At 36.6% G+C, this 15,720-nt stretch overlaps 1 protein-coding gene across 2 annotated transcripts in view; it reads right to left on the reverse strand.

Annotated features, from left to right (window-relative positions):
• Nucleotides 1–2,381: 2,381 nt before the first annotated feature.
• LOC149224286 (Phosphatidylinositol 3- and 4-kinase family protein) overlaps nucleotides 2,382–15,720 on the reverse strand; it is a 328,841-nt gene continuing 315,502 nt past the window's right edge. For both annotated transcript variants that reach the window (XM_089386063.1, XM_089386064.1), the window contains exons 24-26: nucleotides 4,003–4,211; nucleotides 3,216–3,377; nucleotides 2,382–3,106 (exon numbers count right to left, since the gene is read on the reverse strand). In XM_089386063.1, the coding sequence (XP_089242189.1) occupies nucleotides 2,848–3,106; nucleotides 3,216–3,377; nucleotides 4,003–4,211 (630 nt within the window). In that variant the 3' untranslated portion in view covers nucleotides 2,382–2,847. The remainder of the gene's footprint in view (nucleotides 3,107–3,215; nucleotides 3,378–4,002; nucleotides 4,212–15,720) is intronic.

Genomic DNA, 15,720 nt, shown 5'->3' on the forward strand with positions numbered 1-15,720 from the left:
GACTTGTTATGGGAGACCCAAATCAGAGAAAGGCAAACTTTAAACCTTGTTACATAAATGGTTTACTAAACTTTGGACTTGTTACTGAGATTTCCACTGAGAGAAGAGGGTCGAATCTCTTGGATGTCAACTCGAATGCCTATTACAAAGTAATTCAGATGATAGTACTCACCTCAGAGAGGTCAACTAACTTATAACTCAAATCACAATGCTTTCATGGAGATATAAGACAATTCCTTAATTGGCACATTTCCATGTTGTGATTGCCTTATAAACTTCACAAGGTTCCACAGATAGTTGGCCTTAAACTTCATGTAATTCCATAGTGATAACGTGTTTTAGGTCTGCAAGGTTTCCACAGAGAATAAGTGCCCCAAATTTGTAAATTTCCACATAAACTAGGTACCTAAGGTCCACAACTGTAAGTCTACGAATTTCCATAGAAAATAGGTGCCACAAGTAACTCATTTAACAAAGATATGATGCCACAAGTAGCTCACATGAACCACACGAGTGCCACAAAACTCGTCCCAAGTTACAGAGATAAGAGTGCCTCAGACCTCGCATTGTTCACAAGGTTATTGGTGCCTCATATCTGCACCGTTTACAGGACTATTCGAGCCTCGGATCTACACTGTTCACAAGGACTATTGGAGCCTCAAATCTGCACTGTTTACAAGACTATTCGAGCCTCGGAGGTGGCTCAGGACTTGCATTATTCCACAAAGACATGTGTTTTAGACCTCGCATCATTCCACAACAATTTGTGCCTCAAATCTTGCAAATTTGCACAAGAGATATGTGCCTCAGACTTTTGTGCATATTACAAACAAAGCCACAAAACTTTGCATTCAATAGATTCACGAGGTATGTTTCCTCAAGTCTGCAATGATATAGGTGACTTCGTCTTCTACTCAACCTTCCAGATCAACTTGAGCTAGGGCATAACAACAGATATGTCTAGCGATCCAATTCTAGCTCTGATACCATGTTGATTTTTCTAGAGAAACAAACTAGAACAATGTTCTTCTTTCTAATAACTACTTCCAATGATTCATTAATATCAATTCCATATAACATTCAATATCATCAAGCAATTATACAGATTAAATTATATATATATATATATATATGAAAGCGCTGTAGAAATAACAATGAGACAAGACACACATAATTAGGCTTGAGGTCAGGGGAAAACCCATAAATCTTTCTTTATGAGAGAGAGTGAATATTCATCAATTCATCCATAAACAAAACATCAAAATAACATCTAATGAGTAACAAAAGCTTCCCATAAGTGCTGAGCCTTTCCTCCTTTATTCTGAAATTCAGCCTCCCCTCGCTCTTTTCTTCACTAGGACAAAGATAAAACAATAGACCATTCTATGTGCCAAAGTGAGGAGGAGAGGACTTATATTGATAGACTCCAAAGGGGGTTGAATAGATGCCTCAAAGAGGCCTAGCAGACTTGACACTCGTGGAATAATTAATTTAAAAAAAAAAAAAAAAAATCTTTTCTTTTTTTTTCGTGATGAAAACACTGACCATGGCTACTATGTTTCCAAGAAAGATTACATGTAATCATCTTCTACTTATGTTTAAGAAAGATTGTTATTGAAGTCGTTCTGTATTATTATGAATATGTTGGTGCCATTAGGCTGCGTTATTTTGGATATCTTTCTGCTTATGTGCTACCATGATAATAACAAAATTACTATGACAATTTTCTTGTAATGCATCTCTAATGCTCATGTACAACAGTAAGAACTGTGTTCCTTCAAGGTTGAACGTTGTGAACATTCACAATAGCTTGTGTCTTTTCAATCTACACAAATTGTCCCCAAATTACCTTCATGGAATTTTCCAATCAGTTCACTGCCAACCCTTCATTTATTACATGCCTTTACTTAATTTTATTCATCAGTTTTGCTTTGCTGGACTTTCGTAATTTATCCTTGTTAGGTTTCGATGAAGGTCACCCCCTTTTGTAGAGGTTCAATGACTATATACATGACATAAATAGATCTCAACAAATGAGATGGCAAGAAAGGAGAACATCGTAACTGCGATTATAGAAAATCAATGACTCGTAAATTGGAATCATCACTTAAAATTCCTCGTGATTTTATACCTGGCATTTGGGTTTGCACATAATACTTTTAAAATGCAGATTAGATCCATGTCACATGAAATTGAGGATGTATCTTTGAGAGATATGCTCTCAACTTAATAGCAAAGCAGAAATCTTGTGATAAAGCTATTCTCAAAACAAGTAATTTCTTATCAAGCTCTGAGCATAAAATGGAAAATTAGAAGTCTGACATATTTAACCTACCCGTCACCAAAAGCCTTCGACTGTTCAGTAAGGGACAATACAACTCTTAACAACTCACTCAGTGGTTATATATTGTCCAAAAGGAATAAGGACCATTGTCAAGAATACAATATTAATGTAGTCAGATGTCTCCCAGGTGATTTCCAGGTCATATGGAGAAAAAGGCTACATGTGACAGCAGAACATAGTAAACTTGTATTAATCTGCTGGAGAAAAAATAATATAAATCCTCAACCAGCACGACAAACTAAACTCAAATTAATAAATCCTGACAGAATGATAGAGCTAATTTTACAATGTGTCTCGAGGGACACAAACAATGGTGATATCTACAACAACTACAAAATCTTAAAAGATACAAGCTTAAAGCCTGAACTGCAGATGCTTTCTTTTCCAATTACAATAAACTACATGTCACCAGCTTTAACAGCAGCAACACCACATGAGGATAAGTTTACAATACTTTTTTCTTTGGTCCACAAAGACCAAAATGGCAGAATCCTTGATTAGAATCATTTTTCAATGCCTTGTTGTAAATATTGAATAAGGTCATAGCCTGCCGTAGTCCACTTGTTATATGCATCAGTACAAGTTCTGATCATGAAATTTGCTGCTTCCCGCTCGCTCATCTCTGGATGGAACCGTTTTCGTAGATTTCCTATAGGATCTCCACGGCTAAAGCAAGGAAGCCCACTGTCAACCATCAATAACACAGTATTGATGATGCCATCCATGTGCCGCCTAGCTGCCAGATAACCCTTCACTACCAACCTGGTGAATATGCAAGTAGTTACAAAATGAAGGCAACTTATGACCAAGACAAAAAAAGCTTACCATGCCAGATGAGAGAGCAAACAATATAAGTCCACAGAGAACAAACCTGACAAACCGGTTCCACGTTTCACTTTTCATTGCACCAGAAGGATCCAACAATTGAGTCATTTCATGACTCAATTTAAATTGTGCACTTTCAAAGCGCATATTGCCACCAGGTGAAGTTTCCAAAATAAAGCCAAAATCAATATGGACGAGCCTGCCCATGCTGTTACACAATCCAAAAATAACTGTCAGGTTGTAAGCAGCATGCATGATAAACGTCACAACAACTTATCTTATGACTCGAAACATTATTATCACACATGTAAACCAAGAGTAGAGGTCTGAACCCTTGGACATCTAGCCACTAAAAGATCATCACTTGGAAAAAATGTGTTTCTACTGAAAAGAGCCAACAATGGACAAGCAAATAAAATCCGCCTCTTCCTTTAATAATTATTTTCTTCTGAATAGATGGCTAAAACCTCCATGAGTATCTTGAAACTTCAAAAGCAGATATTCCGCTACTATGCAAAATTTCCCGAGCAACCTAAAGGGAAGAAAAATGCAGCGATGGGTGGGGAAGATTAAGTTGTAGCAGGCAGCGGGGGTATTAAAACTGCAAAGAAACTGTCAAAAAAGGCCTAGAAATCAGCATGCAAGCCTCGGCAGAGATGGAAGGTTCTCCTATACTGGTCACCATGAAGGTCACATGAGAAATAGCAATTATTGAGATGAAAGTATATCAACATTTGTAAGTCTGGAAAAATAATGTGGAGCAATAATATAAACAAAACAAGCAACTCGGCAGCATAAAAATGCAAGTCAGTGAAAAGCAAAAAGAAAGATACTTGTCAAATAGAAGGTTTCCATTATGTCGATCCTTTGGTTGAAGCAAGAGACTGGCAACAGCATAGCCAGCACTACTTATTATGAAATTGTCACGAGCTTGCTCAAAACGCACAGAGCCAACAGGACCATAATCTTGTTGAAATATCTCATAGAGACCTCCATCCGTAATTTCACCCATCTGATTTCTACTTCGTGTATTTGGAACCACCTGAAAAAATAATCACATAAAACAATAAAAAAATGAAGTCAGAACTTCATCATCGCAAACTATAAAACTGAAAACATGCATGCATAGAAGTGAAGCAAATAAAAGTCGTGTGCAAAGCATGTGATCAAAGATATGTCAAAAGTGGAAAAAGCATGTAGCTGACCTCTGGAACAATAGAAGATTTAAATATACAGAGATCTATGGAGAGGCTAGATTTAATAACAATGTGATACTTTGAATTAATATCATTAAAGTAAGCTAAAGATTTCAAGAGCAGCAAGTTTAGAAAAATACGGGTTGTGAGTTTATCTTCCAGATCCAAGAGTCATCAGAAAGAAAAAAATTGAGCTTATTTATTATCACCGGAGAGAGGTTTATTACAGATAACAAGCAAATTTTGGGGAAACTGACATAAATCTACTCACTATTGTTCAACATATATTCACCAGTCAAGTGGGCCTTCAATGAGCCCAACATGGTTTACAACACAGGTGCACATGCAACATATGCTGCACAGATCCATATGATTGGATCCATGGTGACACACAAATATGCCCTTCACCCACACTAAGAAATTTCTACCCACTTTGGCTCTGTCACAGCACCTCTGGAATGCCAACTAAATCAGCTGTTAATTTTAATAAAGTTCAATAGATGAAACCTACTAAATCAGCTGTTAATTTTAATAAAGTTCAATAGTTCATGAGAAGCACTATAGATGACAAATCTCCAGCAATTAATTCTCAGTAAAACCCTCTGAAACCGGATTCGTTCTAACAGGCTGACATGTCCCGAATCCGGCGAATCAGACACGATTTGTGCCAATTTGTGTCCGGAAATCAGGACACATCATGTCCGATTGGGACACGATTGAATCCGGATTGTGTCCCCATTTCCAGACACGAATCCGGAAAAAAGGGACCCATGCGGCCATAAAAGGGCGAAAATCCCTCTTCTTTGCATCATTTTCACTCATCTCTTTTGCAATAGGTGGGTTGTGGATTTGCTGTGAGGAGTTTGGACTCTGGAGTAAGAAACAAAGGGTGTGGAGCATTTTCAAGGAGATTCAAGCAACAAGTGCATTTCCTCTCTATTTTTTTGCATTTGTATTACAGCAGTTTGCATATGCATTTCTTTTACAAATTTGTGCATGTTTTGTTTATTTTTTTACAGTATTCATGGCTCAATCAAGGGCAGCAGGTAAGGGGCAAAGGAAGGGGAAGAATGTCTCCATTGGAAATGTCCCTCCTCCCCCAATTTCATCAGAGTCTGCTGCAAGTATTCCCTCTATTGCAAGTAATGTTGAGGGAAGACTTCCTCCTAAAGGTAACATTGAGAAATATCCCTTGTGGAAATATGTCACAAGAGAGGATGGGCCAAGCAGCAAGGTGAAGGGAGGAGGCAATGTGAATTGGAGATGCAACTTTTGCCACAGTACTTTCACAAGCACATATTTCTGTGTGAAAGGTCATTTGTTGGCTTTACCAGGTTGTGGAGTTGGAGCTTGTACAAAAGTTCCTTTACACAAGAGGAAAGAAATGGAAAGAGAGTTCAATGTTGGTATGACAAATGTGGCTGCAAAATAAAAAATAAAAAAATAAAAAACCAAGAATGATGACCCCCTTCCATTTTTGAGAAAAGGCAGCAACAAATTCCCATTTGAGAGTTCTAGTGGGGGACAAGCAACAAAAAAAAAAGGCAATTTCACTTGGTTCAATGGACAAGATTTTTCAAAAGGAGAAACGGGAAGAGCTTGATCTCACCATTGCCTCTTTTTCTATCAAAACTTCATATCCTTTAATGTTGCACGCTCACCTCTATTTATTGAGATGTGTCGAGCTCTAACTCAAGGGGCTCCATCATGGTATGTGCCTCTTGGTTTAGAGAAGCTTAGAACCACATTGTTGACAAAGACAAAAAAAGAGGTGCAAAAAATGCTTGAGCCTATTAGAGCATCATGGCCAACATCTGGGGTTAGCATTGTTTCTGATGGATGGACAGATCCAGCACAACACCCACTCATCAACTTCATGGTGTCTTCCTTGAATGGTCCAGTTTTCTTGAAAGCAGTGGATACACTTGGAGAATACAAGGATGCACAATATATGGGTGAGTTGTTTATTAAAGTTATTGAAGATGTAGGTGCATGATTGTGGAAGCTAAATATCCACAAGTGTTTTAGACACCTTGCATTGTCCATTCATTGAACTTATCACGGAAATCCATTGCTTCTAATGTGCTTTGGATTGGTAACAGTATTGAGGATGCGCGGCATATTCGTAACTTTGTACAAAACCATACAAATACCCACACTATCTACAAGGAGTACAACAATCTATCATTGTTGAAGATTGCGGATACACGGTTTGCCTCTTCATTTATCATGTTGAAGAGGTTGAGCGAGGTCAAGACCGCTCTTGGAACCATGGTTATTTCAAAGTTTTGGTCTTTTTGGAGAAAGACAGATCAAGTAGCCTCTAAAAGAGTGAAGGACACGGTGCTAGATGATGCTTGGTGGGAGAGGGTAGATCTAGTTATTTAGATCATGGACCCTATCATTTCTTTGCTTCGATTTGCAAATACAGGCCAACCCATCTTAGGATAGGTTTATGAGGGATGGGATTCCATGATTGACTCTGTGAGGAGGCTTATTTTACAGAGTGAGTGCCCCGAGTATTAGACTTCACCAGAGGCCTTCTGTGGTACTATACAGGATATTCTTGTCAGCAGATGGGACAAGAATTGCACAACTTTATATTGTTTGGCTCACTCATTGAACCCAAAATACTACAGCTATGAATAGTTGAATGGTGGACCTTCACACAGATACCCTCCTCACATGGATGGTGAAAACTCACAGGGGAGGAAAGATGTATTCAGGCGGGTTTTTCAGGATAGAGCATTGCTTGATGAGGTGGAGGATGCCTTTGCAGAGTTTTCCACTGGCACTGGTCGATTTGCAAGATATCATGTGATTAGAGACAGGAGGGCTAAGAAGCCCTTTTCTTGGTGGGAAAATCATGAGGCAACAAGCCCTCCTCTACAACAGTTAGCCATGAGGCTCCCCTCTCAAGTGACTTCATCCTCTTGTTGCGAGAGGAATTTGTATAGTGTTAAGAAGAGCAGGCTTGAGCAGTCCAGAGCAGAGACAATGGTGTATGTGCACACCAACCTTCGTCTTATTTACAGGCAGAGGGAAGAGTGGTTGAAGGGAAAGACAAATATGTTGGATGTCTTTCCTGATGATATGGGTCTGGACAACAGTGTTGAGTTGGCATTGGCCAACATGGATCTCAATGATCCAGTTCTAGAGCCTGTTATTGATGATGGTGATACTGCAGAGGGGTCATCCTCCACACTAGCAAGATGTAGAGGCGACTTTGGATAGAGGGGAGGAGGATGCAGTAGAGGAGAGCAGTGGTGACCATGATGATGAGGACGGTGATGTTGATTTTGGTGATGACTATGAGTATTGATGACTCATGAGTCATGAGCTACCTACTGCCTTGAAGCTTGTATACTTGTAGTTGTTTTGTATTTTCTATTTCTATTTGTCATTGGCATTACACTACCTATGTAACACATTTTGATTTTGATGACTTAACGAGAAAACTACAGTTGTCAATGTCTTTATCTTATGTATTATCATTTATGAATTTAGAATCTATGATTCATTGATTTATCATTTATCTGACATTTATTTGAATTTTGTATGTACTATGCATGCTATAATGTTACTAACTTACTTTGTAAACATTAAAACTTACATCTAGATGAAGATCTATGTTTGAAATCAAGGAATTTGTATCATTAATGAGAATTTGTGTAAGAAATATCTAATTTTTAATATATATATTTTTAATAAAATAATATATAACGTATCCGAACGTGCCCTGTTTCGGGGGGTCAACGTGTCTGAATCCGACACTTGAATCCACGTATCTAACGAATCCCGAATCCATGTGTTAGGTTACTTAGGTAAAACCTGTTACCTTAAGAATGGAGACTCATTGGGCTCTAACCTATGGCATTGTAACCAAATGCATGGGAGTATGAAACGTTACGAGATAGATAAGATGAGATGAGACGATTGTATTAATGTTCTCAAATGATCACAAATAGGTCAATTGGATTGCTAAGAAAAACAGTGTGGCCTATAACCACCTTACCTCTCTGTTACAAACAAGGCTCATATGCGCGTCAGAGTATTCAGAATATAAGAACGTCCACCATGGGACAGATAATATATTTACATAATAATGTTTTAATACAAGTTATATAAGATTGTTACAACTAAGGGTCCATGCATATACCTAGGTGGGAACCCCTTCATGAACGTTCATGTCTTTTGAGACATACCTCTTTGGTATACTAATCACTGTTAACTATTTAATTATTAATTCTTCACTTTCATAACATTACCTACCCCTTTAGAAAAAGTTTGTCCTCAAAGCTTATAAATGAAAAGGCTTGAACTCTTCTTTTTTCTTGGTCTCGAATGTCTTCTCGTCTTAGAGCTGTCAACTTCGATGATACAAGATGATATGAACTTCTAAGTGTGGTACAAAATTGTCACACTGTGAAATGATCTAACCATCAAAAATCAATCTTTTGTGGGGCTTTACAATTACTTGGTAGTTGGGATAAATTGTTAATCGTAAGACTAGATTGTGTTGACATCAATATCATTCGAAACATAAGTTTGTTGTTTCTATTCTGAATGATACAGATAAGCAGACTGATTGAGATGTTTGTTCTTGTGATTCAGATGTAGATGAGTTCTTGTGATTGGATTTTCCCTTATCATGTGTGTGGCAATTTATTGATTTACTTCAAGCATTGATGTTGTTGAATTGGTTTTAGAATCTTCACTTGGAAGTTGGAATTTCCGTGGTTTGAACTATAACATCTAAATATGTTTTTTCCTTCAACTATTTGTCATCTTCTTGACTAATGATATTGACTGGATAAGTATTCGTTCCTTTTTTCTTGAACTTGGACTATATGTCTGAAGACTTCAATATTTCTTTCGTGACAAGTTTTTCTACTTTGTTTTTCAACAATTTCTGATAATTTTTAAGTTTCTTAATTTGAGTGAGTAGACTTTGATTATGATTTTTGAGACATAAAAGTTCTTCATTTTTTAAGTCAACTTTATTATGACATTCAAGCTTCTCATCTTTTAAACACTTGATTTGTTCTCATAACCTTTGATTAGGCTTTTTTAAGTGTAAAATTTCCTCTTCTTGTCCCGATACGTGCTTCTTGAGTTCTTTCTTTGTAACCTTAGCTTTTTTTACTTGTTTGAGCAACTTTTCATTGTGGTCTCTAAGGTGCGAAATTTCTTTGTCCTTTTTTATTATTTCCTTTTAATGGATATCCTTAAGATCTTTATGTTTCTGTAGTGACGCCTTCTTGTTTTTCTTAAGTTTGGTTATTTCATCTTCTAAAATCTTAATATGTGAATTCTCTTGATCTTCCAACTACAGTTTCTCGGTATACTAAATTACATTGTCTTTTAGGAGCAGTGTTGGGTGTTCAACTTTCCAGTTGGATTCTATTTTATCCAATTATTTATTAAAATCTGTATTTTGTCTTAGGTGACCATTAATTGTTTTATCCCTAATAAAACTTAACATCTCCTTCTAAGGATTGTTTGTGTGTCACTTCTAAGGATCCACTTGTGCTCAATAACAAAACATCATTTTTGAATCAATTTCACTGTATCTTGTAAGCCATCAAACAATCTCACCAATAACAAACCCTCAATTCCACTAGCATCTAGTTAACTGCCCCAAAAACCAATCTCAAGACAAAATATTTCTTCATCATAAACCTTTCTTCTCATCAACATGACAAATCCTAGCAATGTACTCTATCAAGTCCACAACGATAGCACCACTGCTCAAGCTACATCAATCTACAGTAATATCATCAAACCCTAGCTCTACCATATATTGGCAGCAAACATGCACTCAATGGTTCTGACCAGCAGTATACCAAACCATACTCTCTCTGTTGTCTCAAACCCTAGCTGCAACAACAAATTTGCTCAACACATCTTGTGGTGTACACATCAACAGCGTTTCCAATAATAGCATACAAACCCTAGCAATTTGAGATGAAATCATTGTATGTAGTGCAACTTTTGTCCAATCCTAATAGTCAGATCCTGCAGTACAAATCCTTAGATAACATTAAGCCCTGCTAGTGAACTTTGAACCTTCCACTGTCAAAACCCTAGCAAGCAGCCCTATGATGCTCAATGTTCAAAACCACAGATATCAACGCACATATCCATATGTTGACTAACATACAATCTCAACAGCTCTGAAATTTTTCCTCAACACAAGCAATATCTGGAGGCAGCTTTGACTTTCCAGACTTTTACAACATGATTGATAAATCTCCTATGACTTCTAACAACAAATGCTCTCAACAATGTGACAATGCTAAAGCGGGCAAAGTTCGTTCTCAGGTTAAATACTCCAGAAGACTAGGAATATAATGATCTCCATTGAAATACAAGAATACATATTAGAAAGTATGAATAAGAATGATGATTACAATGAGAGTGAGGGCCCTGCTTATATATTAGGCAGGTGCCTCTTCATGGAGATTCATGTCCCATTTAGACATGCCTCTTCAACCTAATTACTAGTTAACTAATCATTATTACAATTATCCTCATTTATTTATATTTACATTATTTATATATATTTTATTCGGAACATTGCCTTCCTCCACAAAAACGCTTTGTCCTCAAAGCTTGTTAATGAAAAAAGGTTTGATCTTTTTTTCGGTTTCAAATGTCTTTCTGTCTCAAAACTGTCATCTTTGTCGATACATGTTAATATGATCCTCTAAGTGACAAACAAAACTGTTGCACTGAGAAGGGATCAGACCATCCTAGATCAATCTTCTATGGAATATTTTGATCACTGGCATTTTGTAACGAATTGTCATCATAGGACTGGATTGAGGTTACATCAATATTCTTTGGAACATCAGGTTGTTGTTTTTGTTCTGAATGGTCCCGACATGTAGCATGGTTGAGTTGTCTACTCTCATGATTCGGATGTTGATATTGAACTTTTTGGTTTGACTTTCCCTTATTAAGTGTGTGGAAATTTTCTGATTTACTTCAGGCAACGATGTTGTTGAGTTGGTTACAAAAACTTAACTTGGGATGTTTATCATCTGAACTGCAACATCTAAGTGTGTCGTTTCTTCAACTGACTTGTCTTCTTCTTGAGTTGTCATATTCACTGGATTGATGTTCGTTTTTTCTTCAACTTGAATTTCTACATTTGAAGATTTCGACGCTTCATTTTCAACAAGTTGTTGTCCCTTGTTTTCCAACAACTTCTTATCCTTCTTAAGCTTCTTAATTTGCGTTAGTATATTTTCACTATGGTCTCTAAGTCGAGAAACTTCCTCATTCTTGTCAACGGTGATTTTGTTAACTTCCTTTTACATATTGTGTATCGCTTTTTTACTTTCTTGAAGAATTATTTTTGAGATTTCTTGTATGTCTTCTGGCGTCACTGAATCTGGCTTCAAAGTAACATCTTGTAGCGTTATTTTTTTCTTTTTTTGTGGAAAAATGTCAAAAACTTATTTTTTGTATTTAGAATAAAGGACCCTAGAGTTTCCATATAGGGTGAGCCCAAAACAATGTCACTATCGTCAAAGAACAAGGTTTTCACGGTGAATTGCGAGGTAAAAGTATAATCTCCAATACTTAGGTGTAGATTGCTTATGTCATATTGTTTGTCACTTGTGTCAACAAAATTCGTTTCAACTATATTTGATTCAGGAATCACTAATTGGTTAGCACATTTAGGACTAACATAATTACTTCTTTTAGTAGGAATGATAGAGATTATGATATCTCTTCTTGCGAGTGATCCTTTGATCTTAAATAATGTATCAACACATTTATTAAAGGTTTTAGGAAACCTTTCATTACTAGTCTCCATTTTACTTTCTCGGGACAAGCCCCAAGTATAAGGGTAACCTATTTATACTTATAATAACCTAAATTTAATATGAATTGTTATTTTTTTTCCAAGTCTCACGTTTTATTCCAGCTATGGTGGCTTGAATAATGGAACAATCTCCTCTTTTATCTTATATTTTTCTATCATTTATTAAAGGTACTTTTTTACTAACAATCTCTTTTTTGTCAATATAAGTATATAGGGTATATAGGGTGCCACTTTTAAAGTGTAGTTTATACCTTTTAATTTGCACTTTCTACTATCCTTGTAATTCCTATACTATTTTCTTTTATAATATTTTTTAATGCTGGAATTATCAAGTTTGCTTAGTTGTTTGATGAAACGATGCTACGGTTCTCCCAACGTTAGCTCACAATTTTCAAACCCTTTATGAAACGGTGGCTACGATAAGTTTCAAACTCTTTATGAAACAGTGGGTACGATTCTCCAGTCGTTGTTAACTCTCAGTTTTCAAAACCCTTCACTCTAACCCTTTTGTAGTACACTATCTTTAATTTTAATTGTAATTCTGGAAGTCGCTCCCGAATTTGTACAATACATTAATAATATTTGCAAGACACTTTCAGAATGGCAGACATGAATAGCGGTTGTTAAATTATTGGAATGGTGGTCTGTGCAGAGGGCACTGCATCAATTGTGGTATGCCAATCGGTGGCGGTGCTCAACGAGTGCAGCGATGGAACATGATATTTCCCGACGGCTGGCTACTGTCTGGATGGTGGACGACGGTGGGAATCACGCAACTACGGGCAGGTGGGACAACCGAACATGCGGCTTAGAAAAACTTGAGCGTCGATGAGAATAAATAGTGGTTGGTGGAGTCAGAAATTGGTCACGGGTCTTTCGTGCAACAACCAATATCGGTTGTGGGCGCTGCAGTGGGATTCGTGGCTATGTATTGCAATCGAGCAACGGTGGCTGCAGATAGCCTAGGTAAGTCGCTTTCCTCTTGTTTCTTTTTTTTTGTGGGTTTTTTAAATTTTTTTTTAATAATTCCTTTTAAATAATAATTCTTTTTTATATATGATCTTTTTTTTAAATATGTACCCTTTTTATACTTTATTTTCTTTTTCACCTTTTTTTTCCAATTTTTATATAATAAGATCCTTTTCCTTTTTCTTTTATTTGACTTTATAAATATTATTTTCTCTCTTTTTTATATATTTTTATTTTTATAAAACACACAAACAAAAAATTAATACTCTTTTTTTATATGAATTTTTTTTAATTCTTCTAATGGCCGCCTGTCAGCAGTATGGAGAATCTCCAAAAACTGGTAGCGAAATGCTTTAATGGCAACATGTTGATGAATTTGATGGTCAAAGACCTTGATCGAAGAAGGTGGCTCTGTCCAGCAATTAAGCAGCCTAGAGGACCGAACTGCTCTAATACCAAATGAAGCGAACAAAGTTCGTTCTCAGGTTAAATACTCCAGAAGACTTGGAATATAAAGGTCTTCATTGCAATACAAGAATATATATTAGAAAGTATGAATAAGAATGATGATTACAATGAGAGTGAGGGGCCTGCTTATATATTAGGTAGATGCCTCTTCATGGAGAGTCATGTCCCATTTAGACATGTCTCTTCAACCTAATTACTAATTAACTAATCATTATTACGATTATTTTCATTTATTTGAATTTACATTATTTATATATATTTTATTCATAACAAATGCAAGGATGGAGTAGTGGCAAAATGTACAGATGCCTCACTCTGCAATAGTGCCTTTACAGTATGTTTCCTGAACAACCCTCGTACCTCAAATGATGCCTTCAAATTTTCTTATGCAAAATAGTTAAATGTGAAGATCATATAAGTCACTGAAGATGCCTCTACTGCTGATCTGCCCTCAAACACTGATATCTTTGCCTTTAATTGTGATTGTTGTAGATGTCTCTTTAAAGAGGAGGTCTAAGTCTGATTACTAACCTTACAGCTACTGTGGCCCCAATATCATATAAACCTCAACCAGTTTCCACAGATAACCAAGTCTGCTATGTCAACAGCAACAAGCCACTGTCTCTCTCTTAACTTTGACCATGGCTCGGTGATGAATTCAAAATCTGGCTTGAAGGAAGACAAATTCTACCTTGTTTTATACCATCCTGCCCTTAGGGTTCCTTGTCTCATGGTCTTCACAGACCTGCTTAAGGGTTGCACTTGAATTTTGTTCAAATCTGGCACCAACCACAGAGACAAAATGAAACTTAGGAACGAAAATAAAATATACTTTTCTAACCTGTTGAGTGACCAAATTCGAGTCCCCAACCTATGTGGTCTAATGCTGTTAGAATACCAACTGTGCTTCACTGTTGCATATTATATAGTGCATGTCAATTTAAATTGATGCCATATAATGCAGCTATCAACAAAATGGGTATGGGACCCCTGCTCATTGTATATCCTACGTATTTGCCATATTATAGTCAATCTGACAAGTTTGTGTGCTTAACTACCAACCAAGCCCGCCTACGTACAGCTCAGAGCATTTTAATCATGACACAAGTTGAACCAACAATCCACCGCAACACTTGAAACTCAACCTTCGTTTGTGCCCAGATCATTGACTTTGACTTCCAAACCAAGTTTTCGAAGACATATATTACAACATGATGATCAACCTGGACAAGTCCATAGGAACTTACACCACAACAAAAACTAAGCAGACCGTAGATATGAACTATGGAACTTCAAGCCCATAGGAACTTACACCATAACAAAAATTAAGCAGACCATAGATATGAACTATAGAACTTCAAGCCTAAACCAAAACGTGAGACCGCAGATCCTTTGCAACGAGTTTCAACTACATAGGTTAATGCAGTCAAATCTCAACAACCAAAGCTCCTTGGTGCAGAATGAAGTGAACAAGGTTCCTTCTACAGATTAATTATTCTAGAAGACTTGGAATATAAAGGTATCCATGAGGATACAAATATTATATTAAATGTATGAATAAGAATGATTGATACAATGAGAATGAGAGGCTTGTTTATATACCAAGCAGGTGTCTCTTCATGGGGAGTCATGTCTCATTTAGACATGCCTCTTCAACCTAATTACTAGTTTAACTAATCATTATTTATGATTATTATCATTTACATTATTTTACATTATTTCCTATATATTTATTCATAGCACAGAATGAATCATTACAGAACCAATACCTGACTCAACCCAGAGCATGACTTATGTCAACAATGTGAGTGTCCAAGTGTGTCCATCATGTATTAAAGCACCAATCCTTTGTTAGAACACAAACAGTGACTATATAAAGTCACGTCCGATGTGATCAAGTCAATGCCTTGACCACAATTTTGCCAAAGAATTATAGACATGTTTGGGTTTATGCCACCTCTGCTATGGCTCGACTTTCGCAAGTCTTGGCCTCTACCAAAAACTCAAAGTGCAAACGAAACAAAAGAATTTTCATTGAGGCTGAGCAAATGTTTGAACTTCTATATCTCTGCGACCACAAG

This window comes from Pinus tabuliformis, chromosome Q (genome assembly GCF_031772625.1).
Source record: "Pinus tabuliformis cultivar Carrire ecotype Pingquan chromosome Q, CPIR1, whole genome shotgun sequence".
In the NCBI taxonomy this organism is placed as follows: Eukaryota; Viridiplantae; Streptophyta; class Pinopsida; order Pinales; family Pinaceae; genus Pinus; species Pinus tabuliformis.